This window comes from Sceloporus occidentalis, unplaced genomic scaffold (assembly GCF_023333645.1).
Source record: "Sceloporus occidentalis isolate IW3139 unplaced genomic scaffold, rSceOcc1.0.p SCAF_1, whole genome shotgun sequence".
In the NCBI taxonomy this organism is placed as follows: domain Eukaryota; kingdom Metazoa; phylum Chordata; class Lepidosauria; order Squamata; family Phrynosomatidae; genus Sceloporus; species Sceloporus occidentalis.
In genome coordinates this window covers 320,259,579-320,284,331 of record NW_028316981.1, presented here as the reverse complement: position 1 = coordinate 320,284,331, position 24,753 = coordinate 320,259,579, and the positions used below count along the sequence as shown (strand labels likewise).

The 24,753-nt window shown below is 51.2% G+C and overlaps 1 protein-coding gene across 3 annotated transcripts in view; it reads left to right on the top strand.

Annotated features, from left to right (window-relative positions):
* Positions 1-24,753, top strand: part of TLN1 (talin 1) — a 70,912-nt gene continuing 46,159 nt past the window's right edge. For 2 of the 3 annotated variants that reach the window (XM_089498486.1, XM_089498478.1), the window contains exons 1-9: positions 1-90; positions 20,844-21,007; positions 21,861-21,958; positions 22,131-22,260; positions 22,474-22,626; positions 22,746-22,888; positions 23,098-23,225; positions 23,461-23,521; positions 24,607-24,711. In XM_089498486.1, the coding sequence (XP_089354612.1) occupies positions 20,878-21,007; positions 21,861-21,958; positions 22,131-22,260; positions 22,474-22,626; positions 22,746-22,888; positions 23,098-23,225; positions 23,461-23,521; positions 24,607-24,711 (948 nt within the window). In that variant the 5' untranslated portion in view covers positions 1-90; positions 20,844-20,877. Of the gene's footprint in view, positions 91-20,843; positions 21,008-21,860; positions 21,959-22,130; positions 22,261-22,473; positions 22,627-22,745; positions 22,889-23,097; positions 23,226-23,460; positions 23,522-24,606; positions 24,712-24,753 lie in introns of those variants that run through there. The other variant, XM_089498497.1, reaches the window with a different exon arrangement.

The following is a 24,753-nucleotide window of genomic DNA, read 5'->3' as shown; positions in this document are numbered from 1 at the left end:
GAGTAGGTGGGGCGGCCAAAGGGAGGGAAGTCGCGCCCCTCAGGCCCCACAAGCAGCGTCCACCGAGGCCCCCCGACGCCGCGTCCCCAGGTAGGCCCCAGGAGATGTGGGTCTGCCCCTCATAGCTACCCCTCGAGACTGTGGGGAGGGTCTTTGGTCAGCCTTTGGGGCGAGCTGGGCACCCCTGCCCTATAGATTGACCCTTGGGTCATCCTTGCCCCCTTCATGAGACCCCATTTGGGGCGATGGGGGTCTGGGCACCCCTGCCCCATAGATTGACCTTTGGGTCATCCTTGCCCCCTTCATGAGACCCCTCTTGGGAGGCAGAGGAGTTTGGGGGAGTCTGGTGCTATGGGTCCAGCTGGGGATTAGTTTCTGTGGGGCCTTTCCTCAGACTGTGGGGTCTCCTGCCCCATAGACTGACCTTTGGGCCCTTCATGGGACTCTTCTTGGCGGGCAGAGGAGTTTAGGGGGGTGTCTGGTGCTCTAAGTCCACTTTCTGTGGGGCAGGGGGGTACCTTTCTTTAAACCCCCCCCCATTTGTGTGTGTGGAAGACCCTGAAATGGTGTTCATTTTCTAAGGACTTTGGGGTGGGGGCACTACTTCAGGACCAGCCCACCCTCTGCCTAATTTGGGGGGGCATAGATGGGGGTTGCTTGATCCCACTTTATGACTCCACTTTGCAGTGGCAGGAAGGGGGGACTCACGTGGAGGACCCCAGCCCCAATTGGTCTGGATTGGAAGCTAAGCAGGGACCCCCCCCCCACAGTGTGGGTCATTGGGTGGGGGGGCTCCTCTGCTCTGGGCCCACAACAAGCTCCTATTCCCAGAATGCCATAGCTTTGAGCCAGGGCGGTAAAAGCGGTGCCAAACCGGGTCATTTCTCCAGTGTGGACGCAACCTAGGTGGCCTCCCCTTGACCACCCTGCCATTGAATGTTCTTCCTTGCCCTCTCCCCTGTGCCCTTTGCCCCCATGGGCTGGGGGTTTCCTGCCCCACAGAGCCAGGCATTGAGGGGCACAGTGATGCCCAGCAGTGTCTGAGGAGGAGAGGACCCCGTGGGCACTCCTTGACTGCTGCCCTCGTGCCCCGTGGGCTGAAGCCAACGCCTCTGTGGGCTCCCAGGCTGCAGAATCTGGGGCGTGGGACTCTCATGCTCTTGCCCTTCCAGTCGCATGAGCCCAGTTCTGTGTGCCCCCCACCCGTATGTCAGTGGGGGGGGGGATAAAGAGGGGGTAGGGGGGCTCTGGAAGTAAGAAAGGGGATCCATGTCTGCGGAGGAGGCCCATCTGTGGTTGTCTTTAGTAAGTTGTCCAAGTGGGAGATGGAGGGTGCTTTGAGTGTGGGGTCTCCTGTGTTGGATCCCAAAACAGGACCCCCATCTCAGACGCCTGTCACTGGACTGCCATTTCCATCATCCCTGAACTAGCCACTTCCCCAGTCCCTTTCCAGCCCCTCAGATCCACAGATTCTCTGCACAGATTCAAGCATCCGCAGCTTGGAGATGTTTTAAAAATACATATACTACCCCCCCCCCCAAAAAAAAAGCGAACCTTGAATTTGCTTTCTTATATAAGGAACACTATTTCACTAATAGTGAAATTGCATTTAGTGCAGCGGTTCTCAACCTATGGGTCCCAAGACCATCAAAAAAACATATTTATTAATATAATAAAAATAAAAACTTTATTTTTACTCCACCTTTCCATCAGAATTGAGACTGTTTACAATAAAAATCCATACAATACGACAATAATCCCAATTATTCAGATTAAAATAATCCATTAAAATAATCAGAGGTGGGCAAATGGCGTTACAGGGTATTCAGTATTCAATATTTCCGATGGTCTTAGGAACCAAGACGTAAAATAATTTTATGGTTGGGGGCCACTGCAACATGAGAACTGCATTAAAATGTCGCGACATTAGGAAGGTGGTGAATCACTGGTTTAGTAGGACTCCACCGATTTTGGTATCCACGGGGGGGGGGGGGGGCAGGGGATGTCCTGGAACTGACCACTAGTGGATGTCAGTGGCCCACTGTCATTGCCAGAGGAGCTTCATGATGCCCAGCGCCAAATTATGCCAGGATGGAGGAGCCTTGGTGCCCCCAGCCACGGCCCCTTCCTCTCTTGATCAGAGGCTTCCTTGGTCTTCTGGCCAGCCAGGCTCTTGGGTCTGCTCTGGCCAGCTCTGAGAGGGACGGGACGGGACGGAGGGGGGCCTGAGTACCGCCGGTCTCTGTGGCTGTCTGCAAATTCCATATTTGGTAGCAGCCATTGTTTAATCCTCCTAAGCAGAAGCGCTGACTGCTCCTTTGCGCGCCACAGTTCTTGAAGGCTGCTGGAATCTGCCGCTGGATGACAGGCAGCTGGAGAAGGAGGATGAAGAAGAGGAAGCTGGCGACAGAGAGGGATGGAGAGCACTGAGTGTTAACGCACATGTGGGTGGCGCTTGACCCTCTGGAGGGTTCTGGTTCAGGGATGATTGGAGTGGCAGTCCAGGAGGCGTCCTCATGTCCACCACCCCTGAGCTGGAGGTCCTGGCTTTGTTGCTGGTGGCGATGGCGGGGGTGGGTGGGTGTAAGAAAGGCCTATCAGTTGTTTGCAAAGATAATCCCTCAGCTTTCGCTGCCAATACCCCCACACTCATGGCACCAGAAGGACACCAACGTCTCTGTAACCACCACCTTCCAGCTGCCATTGCTGTGTCTTTTCTGGCTTTGGGCATGCCCCACGGCAAGATTTCCTTCCCTTGTGAAGAGTTGTGTTGCATTGCTTGCCTGCGCATGTTTTGGCAGAGGTATCAGTGCGCAACAGGACCTTGCAGCATGGTTGAGGCCAACTGGGCAAAAGGAGTCATAGTGGAAGCTTTCGTACACTTGGTTTACCAACAACTTTGTTGCTGCCCAGTTGCAGTCCCCTAACCTGGGTTTAACACAGCGATGTATTTGAATTCTGACTTGTGCACAGCACGATTTGCTCGGAGGAAAGTCCGGCTGAGTCCAGAGGCGATTTACTCCCTGTCGAGGGTCAGGGACATTTGCCTGCTCCTTTCTCCCCATGTTGCCCTGGTGCAGGGTAGGGATCTCTCAACAGTTTGTGGGGGGGGGGGGGGGCAATCTGGGCAGGAGCAACTCTTGGATGTGGCCAGTGCAATACAGCTCACGGTGTGCTTTTTCAGGTGGGGAGGAGACCCCTCTACTGCAAGGTGAGGGGGATGATGCACGTCTTTGCTCTGGAAAGCTCTGGTTTGGTCCCAGGTGAGGTTCTGCCCCAACCTGTGTCCCTAACCCCATGTGCCTGTTTGAGGAGGGGTCTGGTGCAGTCTGACCTGCAGGAGTGGGATCCTCTCCTGACCAGCACTGTGGCCTCCAGGACAAGCTACTTTGAATGGGACCCATCCCCAGGGGACTGTGCCCCCTTCCATGGGACACAAAGGGCTCTTGGCAGTGATGGGGAGCGTGAGGAGCCCTCTTTGCTGGTCCTGCCCCAAGCCTCTCTCTGTTCAGGCAGAGAGGGAGAAAAGGGCCACTTTGGGGGGTGGGCTGTGGTTGCTGGCCAGGAGGACTAAGTTATAGAATCATGGAGTTGGAAGAGACCCCAAGGGCCATCTAGTCCAACCCCATTCTGCCATGCAGGAACTCTCAATCAAAGCATCCTTGACAGATGGCCATCCAGCCTCTGCTTAAAGACCTCCAAGGAAGGAGACTACACCACAAACTCCAAGGGAGTGTGTTCCACTGTTGAACATCCCTTACTGTCAGGAAGTTCCTCCTAATGTTGAAGTGGAATCTCTTTTGCTGTAACTTGCATCCATTGCTCCATTGTGTCCTATTCTCTGGAGCAGCAGAAAACAAGCTTGCTCCATCCTCAATGTGACACCCTTCAGATACTTAAACAGCCCTATTATATCATCTCTTAACCTTCTCATAGCATCATAGAGTTGGAAGAGACCACAAGAGCCACCCAGTCTAACCCCCTGCCATGCAGGAACCTTCAATCAATCTTTTCTGGGTGCTGGCCTGGCCCTCTTTGGCTGCGTTCGCACTATATAATTAATCCACCTTGATGCACCACTGGCTCAATGCTATGGTATTCTGGGAATTGTAGTTTTGTGCGATTTTGACAGCTGTCAGAGAGCTCTTGTGCCACAAGAAACTCAGTAGCATTCAGCCACAGCAATTAAAAGAGTGTCAGCCTGGATTATTCCTGCAGTAAGGATGCAGACCCAGTCCCGGTGGGCTCCCCCATTGCAGGGTGGCATGCCAGCTTGGTCCATAGCAGCTGGAATGGAGTAGAGGTGGAGGAAGGTGATGAAAGCGACTGATTAGTTCTGGGCACCACAATTCAAAAAGGACATTGAGAAACTGGAGTGTGTCCTAAGGAGGGCGACTAAAATGGAGAAGGGTCTGGAAACCATGCCCTATGAGGAAAGACTCAGGGAGCTGGGGATATTTAGCCTGGAGAAAAGAAGGTTAAGAGGTGATATGATAGCCCTGTTTCAATATTTGAAGGGATGTCATATTGAGGAGGGAGCCTGCTTGTTTTCTGCTGCTCCAGAGACTTAATACATGGAGGAATGGATCCAAGTTCCAGGCAAAGGGATTCCAGCTCAACATTAGGAGGAACTTCCTGACACTAAGGACTGTTCGACAGTAGAACAAACTCTCTTGGAGTGTAGTGGAGTCTCCCTCCTTGGATGTCTTCAAGCAGAGGCTGGATGGCCATCTGTTGGGGATGCTTTGATTGAGATTTCCTGCATGGCAGAATGGGGTTGGACTGGATGGCCCTTGTGGTCTCTTCCAACTCTACGATTCTATGATCAGTTGCCACCTGAAGCCTGTTGTGTGAAGCTGGCACCTGTGGGGTGTGTGGCCTGTGCCTCTGCCAGTCTACTTGCCCAAAGTTGTGCATCCCCCTCCTCACAGGTCTGGGCCTGTGAGAACTCCCTTGCTGTCTCTTGCAGAGCACTCGCAGAGGCTCAGTCCAGGCGACAGAAATCCTTTTCTAGCATGACTCCTAAAGAGCCCCTGGAACTCGGTGCCATCAGAAAGTCCCTCTCCTCTAAGCATAGGTAGCATAGCTCCTCTGAAAATGGCTCCTCTGAAGAACTGGGCTCAGAGGTGGGAGGGTGGCAGTGCTCCTTGTGGTGAGACAAGCTCATGGGGGGCCCATGGGGCAGTGCTGCAAAGGGAGCAGAAGGAGGAAGTCATGGTGGGGAGACAGTCAGGAGGCAGGCGTCTAGAATCTTTGATCTTGATTCTCCCCTCCCCCCCACTTCTGCCACCGCTGTCAACAAGGAACCCCCGGAACAACCCTTTAGCTGGCCTTGGACACCCACCCACACCATCTTCTTCTCACCTAGCTTTGCTTTACACTCATCCCTCCATATTTGCAGCTTTGATATCTGTGGATTTGATTATTTACGGATTTGATTAATATGTTCTCTAGAAATCTCTAGGTCCTCCAGTATGACTCTATGGTCAACTTTAACTAAAAGTTGCATTGAAAGACCTAGAGATTCCTAGAGAGAACACTCTACTAGGCATTATGTAGCTCCTCCAGCACAGTTCTGTGGTCAGTGTCTGTCGGACATTGACCACAGAGTTGCACTGGAGGACCTAGAGATTCCTAGATAGGTATCCTCTCAGATAAAAACATGGTGTTTTTGTTATTTGTAGTTTTTCTATATTCACGGGGGTCTTGTGCCCCTAACCCTAACGAATATGGAGGGACAAGTGTATAAGCAAATTGGAGGCATCTTACCCCACAACTAAAAGGCCTAAAAAGATGGTAAGCAGCCCTCCAAAATGGCCGGAAGCAGAATCCTCCATTAAAACCAAGGAGAGCCCTAGAAAGCCATACTCAATGGAGAGGTGGAAGTGCAGTGATTCCCAAACTTTGGTCCTCCAGGTGTTTTAGACTTCAACTCCCAGAAGCCCCAGGCAGCTTGGCCAACATTCAGGAATTCTGGGAGTTGAAGTCCATAACACCCGGAGGACCAAAGTTTGGGAACCACTAATCTAGACCAAGACCAAAACTGACAGGATGGAAAGGTCTATGGCCCCATCTTGTTGTAGGGGGAGGCAATATTGCAACCCAGGTGGGGTCAGGAAGGGGTGATACACACCCAAAAAAACCCTCCCACCCGCCTGGAGTTTTGCATGAGAACAGGAAGGAGCCAGCCCTCCCTCACACCTTACACCAGAAACGTCTCAGGTTTGGCTTGGCGTGGGTCTTGTTGCGACTCAGAGTCGCAGAGTTGCTGCTGGAGCAAACACTCCTCTTCCGTTCCAAAGGGTTGCATTTCCTCTCTCTCTCTCTCTCTCTCTCTCTCTCTCTCAGTCTCTGCACTATGTTTCCCAAAGGCCTTTGGCCGCTCTGTGAATTCTGCAGTATCCTGGAGAAAAAACCCTCTGCCCAAAAGTTCCCCAGAGGGTTTGCTCACAGAAAGAGGAAGAGGCTCTGCCTGGCACTTTAGCCTTCCGGTTCTCTTATGGGTTCCTCTTCATTTTAGAATCATAGAATCATAGAGTTGGAAGAGACCCCAAGGGCCATCCAGTCCAACCCCATTCTGCCATGAAGGAATACATAGGACCCTAAAGTTGGAAGATTCCCCCAAAGGCCATCCAGTCCAACCCTCTTCTGCCATGAAGGAATACATAGGATCATAAAGTTGGAAGAGACCCCCAAGGGCCATCCAGTCAAACCCCCTAGATCCCATAAAAGTCTGAGAAGACCCCAAAAGAGATCTCTTTCTCTTTCCCAAGAGCAGGCAGCCCAGTCTTCCTAATTCTTCAAGGGTTTGGGTAGCCTGGGTGGCTGGCAGTGCCATGCTCAAGGGACACAGATGTCCACCTGAAGCCCAGCATTCCCACTTTCGGGCATCACTCTTGGGCACCTGCTTCCCACTGTGTCACCCCTCTCTAAGGTTGTACTCTTCTGCTGCTGTGGTCATCTTGTTTCTGGCCCTTCGTCTGTTCCCCATGGAAGCCCACCTTGTGGTGGTCAGTAGGGCCCTTCAGACCCTGATGTGTGCAGTCACAAGGGGGGTAGGATGGGGGGACACAGTGCCCAGGAGGGGGTTGTGCTTCTAGGCCAGAAGAATGACCTTACAAGGAGCTGGACACCAAGAAAACTGCAGGAACCTCGGGGGGGGGGGGAGGTGCAGGGCTGCCCCTCTTCCCTGATCTGGACCCAAAGGAGCAGAGGAAAATGTGCACCCACCGTGGGTGGAAATGCACGAGGATGGGGTGGATTGCGTGGCAGTGCCTCAGCTGAGACTAGGTCCCACCCAAGCCCTCCTGCTCAATGACGGGGTAGTGGTCTTTCTTAGGAGAAGGGGGAGGAGGTCAGTTGACATACAGGGCAGGGGTCCCTTTCTCTCTCTCACCTCTCTGCTGCTGTGACCCCTTCCCCGGGTGTTGTGTTGGCACATTGCCTCTTCCAGGGAGGCTACATGACCTTGTGCGCTGATGGTGGTTCTTGGAGGCGCCGCACTCTACTTCATGAGCGGCTCTGTGTCACCATCCCAGGCCCCCTTTTTGTGTGCCCACGAGGCACCAAAACAATCTTGGCCCGCCCGCTTGCCTGCCTGCGCTTGTTCGTTCCTTCGGCTGTGGGACTGACAAACCACCCTCTTGCCCTTAGCCTCCACCCTGGCATATTTGTTCCTAAGACTTAATAGTCCCTGTTTTACAGCCTGTGACGGGGCAACGTGTGCCGCTAAACAGAAGCGAAATCTTGAGGAGTCAAACTATGAGATGACATTAAACTATCAGTGAAGACAACAATCAGCTCCACAAGAGAATCTAGATAAGGTGAAACTCCTTAAGGGCAACCTTGTGGTGGAAATGCCAGAAAATTAAAAAACCAGAGAGAGCCTCAGCCCACAAGAGGAGAACCAGGATTGATCAATCCCTTGGACGGTGGCTGCAAAGCCACTGTGACTGCTCAGTCCCAAGAGCTGGGAAGCCCAGTGGGTTGGTCCTGGCTAGTCCTTCGGCATAATCTCAGGGATCCTCAGGAGCCCATGACTAGGAAAGAGGCCTCCCCCCCTGAACCGTTCCCCTTTCTCTGCAGTGGCCAGACAGGCGGCCTTGATGCTGGTGGTAAGACTGGGTCCTTGCCTTATGGAAGTGGCTAGATGAAACTCGCTGGACTTTGAGGTGCCACAGTTTGCCATTGTTGTTTTTGCTGTGCAAAAGTGGATCCTTAAGGGTGAGGGTGGGCCAGAGGCAGCCACCCAGATGTTGCTGGGCAGCCGCTCTGCTAGACAGGTTGGCTAGGAGAAAAGAGAGGAAATGAAGGGACCTCTCTGTGTGGGCGCAGCGTGTGGGGTGGCAGGGACGGTCCCCTCCCTGCACTACATCCCCCTCCCCGCTTTGTGCTTTCTGCCTCTCCCATTGATAAACATCTTTATCAATGACCTGAGTGACAGAATTGGGGGCATAGTTATCAAATTTGCAGATGACACCAAATTAGGAGGAGCAGCTAATACCCCAGAGGACAGGATCAAAATTCAAAATGACTTGAATAGACTAGAAAGCTGGGCCAAAGCTAACAAAATGGACTTCAATAAGAAGAAATGTAAGGTACTGCACTTAGGGAGGAAAAATGAAATGCACAGATATAGGATGGGCGACACCTGGATTAAGGAGATTTGTAAGTGTGAAAGAGATCTAGGACTCCAAGTAGACCACAAGTTGAAGATGAGCCCGAGGGCAGGGAACCGTCTAACTAAAAAGATTGTATGTACAGCGCTGTGTAAATTTACAGCGCTTCATAAATAAAGGTTAATAATAATAATAATAATAATAATAAATAATAATGAGTCAAGAGTGTGATATGGCAGCTAAAAAGGCCAATGCGATTCTAGGCTGCATCCATAGAAGTATGGTGTCCAAATCAAGAGAAGTCATAGTGTCACTCTATTCTGCTTTGGTCAGGCCTCACCTGGAATAATCCTGTGTCCAATTCTAGGCACCACAATTCAAAAGGATGTTGAGAAACTGGAGCATGTCCAGAGGAGGGCCACCAAAATGGGGAAGGATCTGGAAACTGTGCCCTATGAGGAATCACTTTGGGAGCTGGGTATGTTTAGCCTGGAAAAGAGATGGTTAAGGGGTGATATTGATAGCCCTGTTTAAGTGTTTGAAGGGGTGTCATATTGAGGAGGGAGCAAGCTTGTTTTCTGCTGCTCCAGAGACTAAATACATGGAGCAATGGATTCATACTACAGGAAAAGAGATTCCTCCTAAACATTAGGAGTAACTTCCTGACAGTAAGAGCTGTTTGACAGTCGAATGCACACCTTGCAGATTATGGTGGGGTCTCCTTCTTTGGAAGTCTTTAAGCAGAATTGTGAGTTCCTGTATGACAGAATGGGGTTGGACTGGAAGGCCCTTGTAGTCTCTTCCAACTCTGTAATTCTATGATTGGGCCCTCTGGCCTCTCAGAGAGGAAGCTGGGAGTCAGTGGGGCAGGAGAAGTGCGCTGCCCACATGGATGGCCACACTCCCTTTTCCTCTGGGAGCCAGGAGTGGGGCATGTAGACTGCCAAATCCCTGGCTTCCTTGTGCACGAACAGCTGCTGTGACCGGTCTAGTGCCTTTGAGTCCCTGCCACTCTCCCTGCAGGGCAGCACTGGGGCAAGGGCCACTGCGGGCGGAGGGCAGGATCACCTGCCTGCCTTTACCAAGGAAGCTCTGCTGCTGGGGAGATGCTTGCTCTGGGCTCTGCCCCAACCAGGCTGCTTTGCACAACTGCCTTGCACAAGTCCCTTGCACAACTTCCTCCCTTGGTGGCCAAGGCCTGGAAGGGGGGCGCTCTTTGCTAGCAACTTTTTGGGAGGCACCTCGGGCCCAAATGACACTGGTCATATAATACCTGAAGGCTTGTCTGGTCACATCATAATTGAAGAGGACACCTGGGCTGGGCAGAGCAGACCCTCCTCTCTGGTCAAGCAGTAGCCAGTGGAGGCTGCTGGTCCTGTGGACATCCCCGCCACCGCTGTCCTTTCTGTTGGATTTTCAGAGTCTGCATCAAGCTGGAGGTCCCTTTCTTTTGTGTTTATTAGTGTCTTCCTTCGCTCTTTCTCCCTGGCTGTCTGTTATTGCAAAGGGTCTTTGGGACCCTGGGAAAGTACTGACTCTGGGCAAAGGATTGACCCTTGGGCACTGGAGAGGGGACCCCAGCCATTGGCCCCCATCTGCTCCCCCTTGACTTCAACCCTCTCCTCCATTCCTTACAGTCCCAGTAGTGGCCAAAGACACTACTTCCCTTGACCAGCCCTCTCTGCTCTGCGTGGCGTCTTAGTCCTACTAGTTCATTGATCTTCTTCCTTAAAAGTATTTATAATTCAGGTTTCGGATTTTTTTTATTTAAAAAAAGCAGCCTCTCGGGGAAGCTCTTGGCCCAGCAGAAAACAAGAAGAGGACCTTGCGGGATGTCTTCCCAGTCCTGGGCTTGGGGCCTCTGGAGAGGAATGAGTGCTGCTTGTGGTCTCCTTGGACTCCCAGATCCTTTTCACACGGATAATTCTCCTTAAGCCAGGTGTCCCCCATCCTAGATCTATTCATTTCCTTTTTTTTCTACCTAAGTGCAGTATTACATTTCTCCATACTGGAGTTCATTTTGTTAGCTCTGGCCCAGCTGTCTAGCCTATTCAGGTCATTTTGAATTTTGATCCTGTCCTCTGGAGTATTAACTTCTCCTCCTAATTTTGTGTCATCTGCAAATTTGATAAGCATGCCCTCTATTCCTTTGTCTAAGTAACTGATAAAGATGTTGACTAGCAAACTGGGCCCAGGACAGAACCCGACTGGACACCCCACTGGTCACTTCTCCCTCCCACCGCCTTGCCTTCTCTGCTCTGTGGCTCTTCACGCTTCTCCCAAAGCTGGAGCAAGGATGTGCCAGCTGGTGGATTTGGTGCTTGCGGGGAATAGAGTAAGAACTGTTGTCGCTGAAGGAGGCAGTGGTGGCAATCTGGAATGCTTGCAGGAGACCCCGCTCAGAAAGTACTGAATTTATGTAAGATTGAATATTTATTTGAGGCATTTCTGTATGGTTTCCCAGCCCAGAAGGGCTTCTGGCTTCTCTTTTCCCTGCCCCAATGGAAGGGAGTGGGGCTCAGCCATGAGGGGCAGGGGCTTGTGTGGAGTGGGCGCGTGTGCATGCGTGTGCTCATTCTGGCAGCCTCGGGTGCTGGACACTTAACTTTCTGCTGGCGGTTATCTAAACTGGAATCCAGTGACTCAGACTTAACTCACTTCAGTGACTGGGCTTGGGCTTGGCAAAAATGACACACTGACTCAACTTGAGACTTACATATTTTTAATGGCTGCACTTGCAGGTGCCACTCGTTTCGAGCAGCAGGCAACTCCTGCCCCCAAAGAATGGCGATCATTACTTGGAAGGGATTTAGCAAATGCATTTGGCAATGGGCTTGAGGCAGAGGGGTCCTTGTAAAGCAGTGGTTCCCAACCTGTGGGTCGGGACCCCTGTGGGGGTCGAACGACCCTTTCACAGGGGTCGCCTAAGACCATCGGAAAACACATACAGTGGACCCTTGTTATACGCTGGGGTTTGGTTCCAAGATCCCCCGTGTATAACAAAATCCATGTATGCTCAAGTCCTGTTAAATATAATGACATAGCAAAATTGTGTCCCTTATACAAAATGGAAAATCAAGGTAAATTTATACTTTTTTGGAACATTTTGAAACAGTGGATGCTTGAATCCGTGTATAAAAAATCCGCTTGTAAGAAGGGCTGACTGTATTTGCATGTAGCAATGAAAATAATTGTATGGTCGGGGGTCGCCACAACATGAGGAACTATATTAAAGGGTCGCGGCATTAGAAAGGTTGGGAACCACTGTTCTAAAGCTTTGCAAGCACTCAATAAGCCTCCTCTGAGGTGCAGAAGGGACGGGTTGCCAAGCATAGCTCAAGTCCAGGGTCTAACTTGTTTGCAGTTCCCAATAAATGCACCTCCCCACCCCTTTTCCTGTTAAAAGTTAGCTCCCAGACTTGAGACTGTGACTTGAAAATGACTTTCAAGGACTTGGAGGTCTTTAAGCAGAGCCTGGATGGCCATCTGTCATCAGGGTTGCTTTGATTAAGAGTTCCTGCATGGCAGAATGGGGTTGGACTGGATGACCCTTTTTGGGATCTCTTCCAACTCTATGATTCTGGACTTGAGACTTACGGGTGAAACAGACTGGCCTGAAGGAGCGGCATCATGCGTCCCCTTTGATCACCAGATTGGGGGTCCAGCAACTGCACGCTACAGCCCTGATTTGGCGTTTTTCCAGCCTAAAAAAGGTTGGGAAAAAGCCACCTTTTCTGCCATGGCAGTGGGTTTTCGGTGTTCGTGCAGCATGGCAGGGTGTTGGACTGGATGGCCCTTGTGGTCTCTTCCAATTCTATGATTCTATGGCATGTGCAAATGCTGCGCCGCCAAAACGTCATGAAGCCAGCGCACGTACGGTCAGTTGTGCGGCTTCCCAGTGGCATGGGGGAGGCATCGGAGTGTGCTTAAAGTCTAAAAGACTTTCAAACATCACTGCCTGCTGGCCTCAGGAGATCTTTTCCTTCCTGGCCCCAGTACGGCCAGGTCAACCTGCTTGGTACCTTTGGATGGATGGACAGATGGGTAGACGGCTCATGGCACGGAAGATGTTTCTGGAAGGTCTACAGATGGGCAGAGGTCGGGTCAGGCTGGGTATATGTCCATCCTAATGCTATTTGTAATTGGTTGACTGACCGAAGGCAAAGGGTGCTCAGCAATGACTCCTTTTCATCCTGGAGAGAAGTGACCAGTGGAGTCCCACAGGGCTCTGTCCTGGGCCCAGTGTTATTCAACATCTTTATCAATGACTTGGAGGACAAAATTTGGGGTATACTTATCAAATTTGCAGATGACACCAAATTAGGAGGAATAGCTAATACTCCAGAGGACAGGATCAGAATTCAAAATGACCTGAATAGACTAGAAAGCTGGGCCAAAACTAACAAAATGAATTTCAACACGGAGAAATGTAAGGTTCTGCACTTAAAGCAGAAAAATGAAATGTACAGATATAGGATTGGGGACACCTGGCTGAACAAAAGACTTACACATGTGAAAGGGATCTAGGAGTCCAAGTAGACCACAAGTTGAACATGAGTCAAGAGTGTGATGTGGCAGCTAACAAGGCCAATGCAATTTTAGGCTGTATCAATAGAAGTATAGTGTCTGGATCAAGGGAAGTAATAGGGCCACCCTATTCTGCCTAGGTCAGGCCTCACCTGGAATAATCCTGTGTCTGGTTCTGGGCACCACAGTTCAAAAAGGATGCTGAAAAACTGGAGCGTGTCCAGAGGAGGGCGACTAAAATGGTGAAGGGCCTGGAAACTATAAAGCCCTATAAGGAACGTCTTAAGGAGCTGGGTATGTTTATCCTGGAGAAGAGAAGATTAAGAGGTGATATGAAAGCCCTGTTTAAATACTTAAAGGGATACCATATTGAGGTGGGAGCAAGCTTGTTTTCTGATGCTCCAGAGACTTAATACATGGAGCAATGGATGCAAACTACAGTACAGGAAAAGAGATTCCACTTGAACATTAGGAGGGACTTCCTGACAATAAGAGCCGTTTGACAGTGAAACACACTCCCTCAAAGGAGAATAGTAGAGTCGTCTGGATGGCCATCTCTCAGTGGGGATGCTTTGATTGTGAGTTCCTGCATGGCAGAAGAGGATTGGACTTGATGGTCCTTGTTGTCTCTTCCATCTCTGTGATTCTGTTCTATGAAAACTGTGACCCACACATGTTAGGGGCAGCCTGACCCGCTCTCAATCTCAGTTTCCCCCGCTACCCAGTCCCATTTATGGATGACCAGCTGTAATCTCTTGAAATGCTGCAAAATAACAAGTGAAGGTTTAAGTACTCATGTTCAGCTTTGCGCAGAACGAGGAGTGGAGAGGACGCCCTGAGAAATATCAGAGACAAGAGTGACTGTCCCCCCATTTTTGGCAAGTATAGAGTCCCTTAAGAGCTCCCTAAGCCTCCCTCTGATGGGAAGTCACACATCTTGTGTGCGCGAGAGAGAAAGAGAATGAGTAAGAGGGATAGGGAATGTGGGTCTGCTTTTAACACTGGCAAATGGGAGATTAATTTTAGCCGGTGCATGAAAAAGAGTGACAGCGGAAGCCAAATTAGGCAGTGTTATCTAGTGGTTGCAGACTCTGTGACTAAGCCCCCAGAAACGCAGACCCGCCACTGTCAAGACGTCTGTTCCACAAACATTTCCCTCCCCGTCTTTGGCTTAATTTCTGGCCTGGAGGAGTTTTGGAGAAGTCGGAGTGTTGACGCATATTTTTGTCTGGCCTTTTAGCTGCTTCCGAGGGCATTGCACGCAGGCATTTGTGTATATGCATACGTGTACAAATGCATATAACCAAGCAGAGAATCATCTCCAGCTTTTCTCGTTCATCTGGCATATATTCCACCATATTCCACTGTCAAACTGTTCTTACTGTCAGGAACTTGTTCCTAATGTTGAGGTGGAATCTCTTTTCCTGCAGTTTACATCCATTGCTCCATTGGGTCGTATTCTCTGGAGCAGCAGAAAACAAAGGGCTATAATATCACCTCTTAACTATCTCTTCTCCTGGATAAACATCCCCAGCTCCCTAAGACATTTCTCATAGGGCTCCATGGTTTCCAAACCCTTCACCATTTTGGTGGCCCTCCTCTGGACACGCTCCCGCTTCTCAACATCGTTTTTGAATTGTGGTCCCCAAAACTGGACCCAGCTCTCTGACCCTTCACCATTTTTACTCCTTTGGACATGCTCCAGTTTCTCAACATCCTTTCTGAATTCTGGTGCCTAGAACTGGACACAGTATTCCAGGTGGGGCCTGACCAGAACAGAATAGAGTGGCACTGTTACTTCTCTCGATCGAGCCACTATACCGCTATTGATGCAGCCTAGAATCACATTGGCCTTGTTAGCTGCCGCATCACTCGGTTGACCAATGTTCAACCTGTGGTCTAATTTGGACTCCTAGATCCCTTTCATGCCTATAAATCTCCTTAATTTAACTGTCATCTTTCGGCCTCTGAGGGGGAGAGAAGGCTGGCCCAGTACCATCAGGGCTAGCCTGAAGAAGAAGAGCCCTCCCTCCGGTCCATCTGCCTTGGTCCAGGCCTCAGAGGGAGAGAAGAATGCTGGACCTGATTCCCTCCCTCCCTCACCATTCCCTTCTCCTTTTGTGTCGTGTCTTTTAGATTGTAAGCCTGTGGGCAGGGAAGTCTGTTATCCCCTCTATTGTAAACCGCTCGGATTCCCAGTGATTGGGCAGTATATAAATAAAACCTATTATTATTATTATTATTATTATTAATCCAGGTGCCCCCCCATCCCATATCTATGCATTTCATTTTTTCTCTCTAAGTGCAGTATTTTACATTTCTCTCTGTTGAAGTTCATTTTGTTAGTTTTTGGCCTAGCTTTCCGTGGATCTTTTCTGGTGTGGGGCTTGTGCTGAAGGAACCAAAGAGGCCCCAGAGGCAGCCAGTGCCAGCATTTGGCTGTGGGGTTGCCCCCTTTCCTGGATCAGAGAGTAGATGGCTATCTGTCAGGGATGCTTTGATTGTGATTTTCTGCATGGCAGAATAAGGTTGGACTGGATGGCCCTTGTGGTCTCTTCCAACTCTGCCATTCTATGATACTATGATTCATGCCATCCCAGGATGGGCAGAGATGTCCAGGTGGGCACTGCTTGGAGAGGAGGGTTTGGCTACTGTGGATCATGGCCAGGAGGGCACACTGTCTCTCTCATCGGTTGGATGGGTCTCCTTGTGGTCTGCAATCCCTCCCACTTGACTGGCAATCCCCCCAAGGGAGGCCATCTGGGGGGGACAGAGTGTGCCTGTTGCCCCTTGGCAGACTGGGGCTGGAGCCACTGAGGCGTGCATGCATGAGTGTTGGCACTCACAGGTTGTGCAGTTGTGCAAGTGCCCCCTTTCCCGTTGCTGAGCCGTGGGTTCAGGGGCATTGCTTGCTCATTCCTGGCTTGCTCTGCTGTGCCGTGGGCGGCCGAGGCCTCATTGCATGCCCAGCTGGCACTCTGGCCAGAAAAGGGAGAGCATTCAAGTTTGTTGCAGGAATGCCCTGGAGGAATGCAGCTCTGGAAAGCCTCCCAGGCAGGCGGGGAATGGAGAGCTGCTGCCGCCACCACCGCAGCCACTGCCTCCTCCCTCCTCCTGGGTCCTGGCCAGGAGCCATAGGATCAGAGAACCATAGAGTCGGAAGAGACCCCAAGAAGGCCCCTGATCCAGTCCAGCCCCCTTCTGCCATGCAGGAACTCACAATTCAAGCATCCCCATTGACAAATGGCCATCCAGCCTCTGCTTTAAAGACCTCCAAGGAAGGAGATTCCATCACTTTAAGGGAGTGTGTTCCACTGCCTTTGCCTGGCATTGAGTTTGGACCCCAGCCAGGGCTTGAGAGAGGGAGCGGGGTGGGGGATGCCAGTCCCCTTGGCAAAGTCCCCCTTGCTAAGTCCCCTTTTGCTGTGGCTTGCAATGAACCCAAAGTCCATTCCTGACCCCGGTGGCAGCCTGGGCTGCCCCTTCACTTGCCCTGGGCACAGCATGGGCAGAAGCTGGTCCTGCTGACCAATAGCTGTTTGGGGAAGAGGGTGCCTAAGACTGGGTTCTTGTTCATGGTGTATGTGGGGTGTGTGTGTGTGTGTGTGAGAGAGAGAGAGAGAGAGAGAGAGAGCTTTGCAGGATCTGGGTCCTGAGCTGTGTCATTTGCATCAGGGGCCCATTCCTGGCTTGCCTTCTGTTGTTTGTCCTGCTTTTCAGAAGGGCAAACGAAGGTAAAGCAACAAGAGATCTTGCAGCACATTTGAGACAAACTGAAAGAAAATAGTTGGCAACAGGAGCTTGCCTAGACTGGAGCCTCCTTTCTCTGATGCATTTGCATCTCAAAGGTGCTACAGTCAATAGAATCATAGAATCCTAGAGTTGGAAGATACCTCAAAAAGGGCCCTGATCCAGTCCAACCTCAATTCTCCCATGCAGGAACTCTCAATCAAAGCATCCCCATTTTGACAGATGGCCATCCAGCCTTAAAGACCCCCAAGGAAGGAGATCCACCAGACTCTCTTTAATTTTAGAGACTAACATGGCTAGATCTTTGAAAGTAAAACAAGCAGCCCATGATCCAGACAAGGGAGAAAAATAGAAGCCCTGGACCAGGGACGTAGGCAAGGGGGGGTGTCCTTGGGGTTCGGACTCCCCCTTCCGTTGGATACAATGAATGGTGTGTGCTGCTGTGCCGCTGCACCCAGGCCCCATTATAATGGTGGCACTTAGTCTGGACCCCCCCCCCCCCTTTCCAAAAATCCTGGCTACATCTCTGCCTGGACAGGAAGCACACAAAAATAAAAAAGCAAAGGAGCCATCCTGTAAGATGAGGATGTTTAGCTTGGATAAGACATGGTTAAGGGGTGATATGATAGCCCTGTCTATGTATTTGAAGGGACTTCATCTTTCTAGGACAAAGACACGATTCAAATATAAAATATGAAATCACAAAACCAAGACAAACCGCTGACCAGGTATTCAAATTACAGGATGTCGATTAGAAGCAGCATTTTGCAAGATAAAGCTAGTTACCTAAAACTCTCTCTAATAATTAGACCTACGGTGGAGTGTAATTCCAAGGGCCACTGTCAGATTGCAGAAGCATTCATTTCTTTTTATTATTGTTAATATAATCAATAAATGGAAATCTGAAAGGATGCCAGACTGAGGAGGGAGCAAGCTTGTTTTCTGCTGCTACAGAAAATAGGACACAGTGGAGCAATGGATGCAAGCTGCAGGAAAGGAGATTCCAGCTCAACATGAGGAGGAACCTCCTGAAGGTAAGGGCTGTTCGACAGTGGAATATGTTTCCTTGGAGTGTAGTGGAATCTCCCTCCTTGGAGGTCTTTAAACAGAGGCTGGATGGCCATCTGTCAATGGGGATTGAGAGTTCCTGCATGGAACTCTGCATGGAAGAGGGTCTCTTCCAACTCTTTGATTCTATGAAGTCTGGGATTTATAGTTTAGGAAGGCACTAGAAGACTCCTGCCTCAACTGCAAACCCATAGATTCTGTAGGATGAAGCCATCATGGCAGTTAAAGTGGAATTGTAGTGCTGCAACTGTACAGTGTGAATTGTGAGGCAAAGGGTTTGTTTTGAAGTGGCAAAGAGTTTCTTCCTTCTTCCCCAAGAAGTCATGAGTCATTTTTTTTTTGTTAACAAAGGAAGTAGTAGCAGATAAACACATACACACAGAGACACACATACACACATTTGGCATCCTGTCCCTTTGGTATCTTATGCACACATACGTTCCCTTGTGCATGCACTTGTATTTTCTCGGTCATTGCGTAATGTTCATTTTCAGATGCAGGTTAAGGAATTGGGAGTTGCACATATGGGGCTACAACACATTGTTGTGCTTCTCCAAAGACATTTGTGTCTATTTGGTGAGGGCCTGGCCTCCTGTGACCTTCCTGGCTTCCCTGCACACTGCCTGCTCTGTCCAGTCCAGGGTCATCAGGAAAGGCTTCTGGGACCCAAGGGGTGCGGGGAATGTTCCCTCACCAACTATGTGCCAATGACGCCTGGTACCCTCCTTTCAGGCCTTCAGTGCTGTTGGAAGTCCTCAAAGGAACATTCTGCTTTTGCCCTTTTGTTATAAAAAGGGTCTGCTAAAAAGGTTTACTGGACTCTTTTCCCATGGACTTCACTTCAAAGCCAGAGCTTGTGCACCGAAGAAGCAGAGCTAGGCAAGGAAAAGGGAGGCCATTGGCTTCTCTGGGGTCAAGCAAGAGGAAACAGGCCCCAGCTGCCAGGAAAGTGATAGTGGGGAATGAGGGGGGTGCCAACAGCCCTGCCACAACACCGGAAGGGTATCCGGGAGGGGGCCCCCTTGGGGCAGATGTCTTTCCTTGACCAGCTGCCTTCACCACCGCCTGGAGTGCCTGACCGCTGCTCAGGTGGGGTTCTGAGACCCAAGGACAGCTGGGTAGGAGGCTGTGGGGTGCCAGTGGGGTGGAGTGTGTGTCTGTGGTGATGCTGAGGGTAGGGGGTTGCTTGTTTGGGGCCGCGGGTCCTTTGGGGTGAAGTGATTAGGATACTTCAAACAAGGGCATGAGACAAACAAATAGCAGGCGCCTGGGGCTGTTGCTCCCAGATGTGGATATCACGGCTCTTGTGGGGTGGGAGTGATGGCTGCGCTCTTGCCTTTGCCCTTCTTCCATCCTGGATGGCCATGATAAACTGACTGTGACTCCAGAGATGCTGATGGTCCCTGCCATAGGGCTTGGGGTAGCAGGTACACCAGGACCAGAGGGGCTCCTCTGGTGCCAGCCATGACTGCCTGGGGTCTTTCAGGGGGTCCGGTGCTCCCTCTCTGCTCTGGCTCCTTGTGGTGCTGCCCTTGTAGATTTCTTCTGCTCCAACAAACTTCCACTGGTGGGTTCTGCCTCCCATTTTTCCTGGCAACTGGACCCTCACCCTAGTTCTGCATCCCAGAAGGGGCCTCACCATGCTCCGCCATCTGCACTTTTGCAGCATTGCCCTGGTCCACTTTGTGGTGGCCCCTGTCCAAAGAGAGCACTCCTCCCACCAGATGTGGCCTGGGGAGGCGACACCGGGGAGATAGGACGGGGACGATGGTCTTGCCAGTTGGGTATCTGCCTTAGGATGGGGTATTGATGGGGGGGCTTTCAATGCGAGTTATTTGGGTGTATGAGGAGCAGCAGGGCTTAGCTGAATGTGGGGCCCTGAAGGAGGTGGGACTGTTCCTGGTCCTTTTGGGGGGTTTCGGGTGACTGGCATAGAGTTGGAAGAGACCTCATGGGCCATCCAGTCCAACCCCCTTCTGCCATGCAGGAATTCACAAGGACTTGGTGATGGAAGAGCACGGGGGGGGGGGTCTCTGGGGAAGGAAGGTAAACATTAGCCCCCTCTGCCTTGCAGGGGTCCTGGGGGCAGAGAAGGTTAGGAGGGTATAGGCGGAGCAGGGGAGGCAGTGGAGGGCATCTGGGGCGGGGAGTGGGGCTTGATGGGCCTTCCTCCTTGGGTGGCTTCCTTGTTCTCAGTGGTTGTGCCTCCCACGTATCATCTGATGGATCTCCCTGCCTTCCTCTTGAGCATGGCACCCTCAGAGGAGTGATTCGGTCACTTTCCCTTCCCTGTCCTGGGCGTCTCCTTCCCTGCCCTTCTTGCCAGGCTCAGGAAGACAGGAAGGGGCTGCCACAACTTGGCTACTGGGCTTTGGCTGCTGAGCCCTTCCGCACTGCCCCCTCCAGCCCCATGTGTGCCTGGCTCCCCCTTGCACCATATCCAGGCTGTGCCAAGCCAGTCTTGCACATTAGCCCCTGCGCACGCCTGCGCCTCAGGATGGGTCATGAGACCCCTGGCTCTTTCAAGATGGGCCCCTCTACTGGCCCTTTCCAGATCCTTCTGCTCTTTGAGCCTCATGGTTCCAGATGTCTGGATGTGCCCCACAGTGGGCTGAGCACAATGTGGCCAGTGATCAGAAGCCCTGTGTCCAGCCTGTCTTGAGACCCCCCTGGAGTTGGGGGCAGGAGGGGCTGGGGGCCTTAAGAAGAGTCATTCAAAGCCCTCCCCAGAACATGTGATGGATGGCAAAAATGGTCTCTGGCTCCCTTCTTCTTTACTTCAGGGTCTGACCCACAGCTGTCCTCTTCCCCTTCCTGTGCTGAGTAACATGGTCCTTTCATCCATCCATCCATCCATCTTGTTATCTTTCTCCCTGCCAGGTGAAGCACGAGAGGGGACTCACCAGCTGCCATCATGGTTGCCCTGTCGCTCAAGATCAGCATTGGCAATGTGGTGAAGACGATGCAGTTCGAGCCCTCCACCATGGTGTACGATGCTTGCCGGATCATCCGAGAGCGAGTGCCCGAGGCACAGATGGGCCAGCGTGAGTCCTCTGCCAGCTTTTGGGGGGGGGGGGGGGGTTGGACACCATGTGTATGGGGGGGTAATTACACACTTGACCACGTACCAGAAAAGCTGCCTCTTCCCTGCTCAGACTCAGCCACAGAGCTGTAAGAGACCCCCAAGAGCCCTGATCCAGTCCAACCCCATCCTGCCATGCAGGAACTCACATCCCTGACAGATGGCCATTCGGTCTCTGCTTAAAGACCTCCAAGGAAGGAGATCTGTAGGCAGGGTTCCTTCATGAGTAAATAGAAAGCAGAAGCTCCTCGTGCCAGTCCAGGAGCCATGCCAGGGGCCAGCCTAGGGTGGGAAGGAGGGCACGTTTCCTTGGCGTTGTTTGTTCCTACCCTGGAATAGCCCCTGTACAGTGGTACCCCGGGATACGAATTGATCGCGTTACGAAATTTCCGGGGTACGAAAAAGTTAGATTGGAAAAAACTGTTCCGGGTAACGAAAGATTTTTCGGGTTACGAAATTCATTTCGGCGCGTTTCGGTGCGAAATTCAAATCCGAAGCGCGGCTAGCGGCTTTCCAGCGCTAACGGAAAGCCTTTTCGGGTTGCGAAATGTATCGGGTTACGAACGGCGCCGCGGAACGAATTAATTTCGTAACCCGAGGTAGCACTGTGCTCTCTTCACAGTTATGGAGGAGGAGGAGGAGGAGGAGGAGGAGGAGGAGGAGGAGGAGTGGGGTGCATCTGAGGGGTGACCTGGGGCACAGTTACCCTCTGCAGGGACAGTTCTGTGGCATGGGAGTGGAGCCCCAGTGGCTTTGGCTGGATACCTTGCATGACTGGTGCTGGGAAAGTCTGGTGGTCTGCTTCTGTTTTCCAGCCAATGATTTTGGCCTCTTCCTGTCGGACGAAGACCCGAAGAAGGGGATTTGGCTGGAGGCCGGGAAGGCGCTGGACTACTACATGCTCCGCAATGGGGTGAGTCCCTCCCTCTGCCCCCTTCCCTAAACGGGGGCCATGGCTGCCAGTGCCGGTGTCCCCCTCACCTCCACTCAGTGTGACCCCCCCCCCAGATTTCGATTGCTCTGAGGCTGCTGCCTGCTGACCTCCCACCTCTGTTCCCTCCCCCCCGTCCCCCCCGATTTCTCAGGACACCATGGAATACAAGAAGAAGCAGCGGCCGCTGAAGATCCGCATGCTGGATGGGACGGTCAAGACGGTCATGGTGGATGACTCCAAGACCGTGACAGATATGCTCATGACCATTTGTGCCAGAATTGGTGAGAGGGAGGGGAGGAAGGGGGACCATTCTTGCTTCCATGAAAGCTGGTTGAGGGGTGTAAGAGAACACGGATCCTCCAGGTGGCCTGGCAGGTTGACCACTTGACCTCACCCTGACCACCCAGTCCAGTTGTCATGGCTGTGGCCATGGCCACCCCTTCCTCCTCATTTCCAGCCCCTCTCAGCAAGCGTTGCTCCCCCTTGCCCCACAGGCATCACCAACTATGATGAGTACTCTCTGGTGCGGGAGATGGCAGAGGAGAAGAAGGAGGAGCAGATGGGGACCCTCAAGAAGGACAAGACCCTCCTGCGCGACGAGAAGAAGATGGAGAAGCTGAAGCAGAAGTTGCACACTGATGATGAGCGTGAGTTGGGGGGGCAAGGAGGGTTGGGCAAGGGGTGAGTAGACGGGCGGTTTGGCTGCGTCTCTCCTGTCCCTCTCAGGCCCTGAAAGCGCCCTGACAGCCCTCCCACTCCTTAACAGTCAACTGGCTGGATCATGGCCGCACACTGAGGGAACAGGGCATTGACGACAGCGAGACGCTCCTGCTCCGACGCAAGTTCTTTTACTCTGACCAAAACGTGGATTCGCGGGACCCCGTGCAGCTCAACCTCCTCTATGTCCAGGTGGGCTTCCTCCCCCTGCGCATGTATGTGCTTCTCCAGGGTTGCCTGGGTTCCCTTGTGTTTGGTCTAAAATACATCTGGCTGGCAAAATACCCAAAACATTGGGCACCAGCCATAGTGGTGGGTGGGAAGAGTGTCCTGGCATGTCTCCTGGCTGGAGCTGGTGAGGAGGCACACCAATGGCTAACTGCTTCCCTTTACCCCCGCAGGCCCGCGATGACATCCTGAATGGCTCCCACCCCGTTTCCTTCGACAAGGCCTGTGAGTTTGCTGGATACCAGTGCCAGGTCCAGTTCGGGTCCCACAACGAACAGAAGCACAAACCAGGATTCCTGGAGTGAGTGTCTCCCATCCCAGCCTGTTGCTCTGTACCACTCTGGGTCTACCCACAAACCCCCCCACCTGCAGAGGCCCTTGCATTTTGGCCATTCCCCATTCTGTCCTGTCCTACCTCCAAGCCATCTGGACTTGGGTCTCTGTGTGCTGGGCTTTCGTCTGTTCACCTGGCCCCCGAAGCCCCCCACCAATAACAGCTGCCTAACATCTCCAACTCCATTTCTCTTCTCTTCCAGCCTGAAGGACTTTCTGCCCAAGGAGTACATCAAACAGAAGGGTGAGCGCAAGATTTTCATGGTGAGTGGAAGGTGGGAGACACCCGGCGCCAACTCCTTGGGACCTCTTGAGATGCTCTAGCCAAATACCCCCCTCACACACAGACAGACCCCACGCATTATAGTCCAGAAGAGAGTCATCTTCACTTCACTTTGCTTATTATGTTTAGCACGTTCATCTGATTGTGGGAACAGAGTATCCAGGTTGTTCAAGTCTCTTCCAATGCACCTTCCTCAGAGGCCCCAGACGGAGCCATGCGGCTTAGTTCTTTTTTAAAAAAAAATTATTATTAAAATCCCTATGACATCAACAAACAACAGAAACACATAAACTTCCTCGGCTTCCATGTTCCCTGTTTCTCCTTTCTATATCTTACTTCAGATGGTGTGAACAAATAAAGTTTATTCCCCATAATTAATCATCACTAACTGTAGTTATTCCTCATTTGTGTAGATAAAATAAACTCCCTTGTCTATTTTGGCACCTCATATAACGATATATAATTACTAATCATACAATATAATTGATGTAGTTTATACCTAGTCAATCAATTCCTTAACCAAATCCTATTACAAAATTACTACCCCCGTCATGTTGCATATAAGATAATAGATGTCTCCACTCTGATTTAAAGTCATCCAAGATTTTACCTTTAATTAAATACGTTAACTTATCCATTTCCATAAGGTCATATAATTTCATTAACCAAATTCTAGTCGATGGACCTTTTTTTGTTTTTGCAGTTAGATGCATGTACAATTCTTCCTGCTGTACTCATATAAAATAATAACTTTCCAAAAAAAATTTTCCACGTACTTCTTTGTAACAATAGCTAACAAAAACAATTTAGGTCCCATAGGTAGCGGTGTTTGTACAATTTCTTCCATTTGAAAATAAATCTTTTGCCAATATTTTTTTGCTAATTTACTACCCCACCATAAATGGTAAAAAGTACCTACTTTATTTCGCATTTCCAACTGTTGGAAATGTGGCCTAGTTCTGCCCGCACTACAACAGGGCCAGAAAACCTTGGGGTGGGGGGCTGAAGAGGGGAGACCCCCATCACTTTGGGGTTCATGGGCTTTTTGTCTCCCATCTCCTCTTAGGCTCACAAGAACTGCGGCAACATGAGTGAGATAGAGGCCAAGGTTCGTTACGTGAAGCTCGCCCGCTCCCTCAAGACGTACGGGGTCTCCTTCTTTTTGGTCAAGGTAAGGCACGGGGATGCCCCACTTGGCCAGGATGATGTCAAA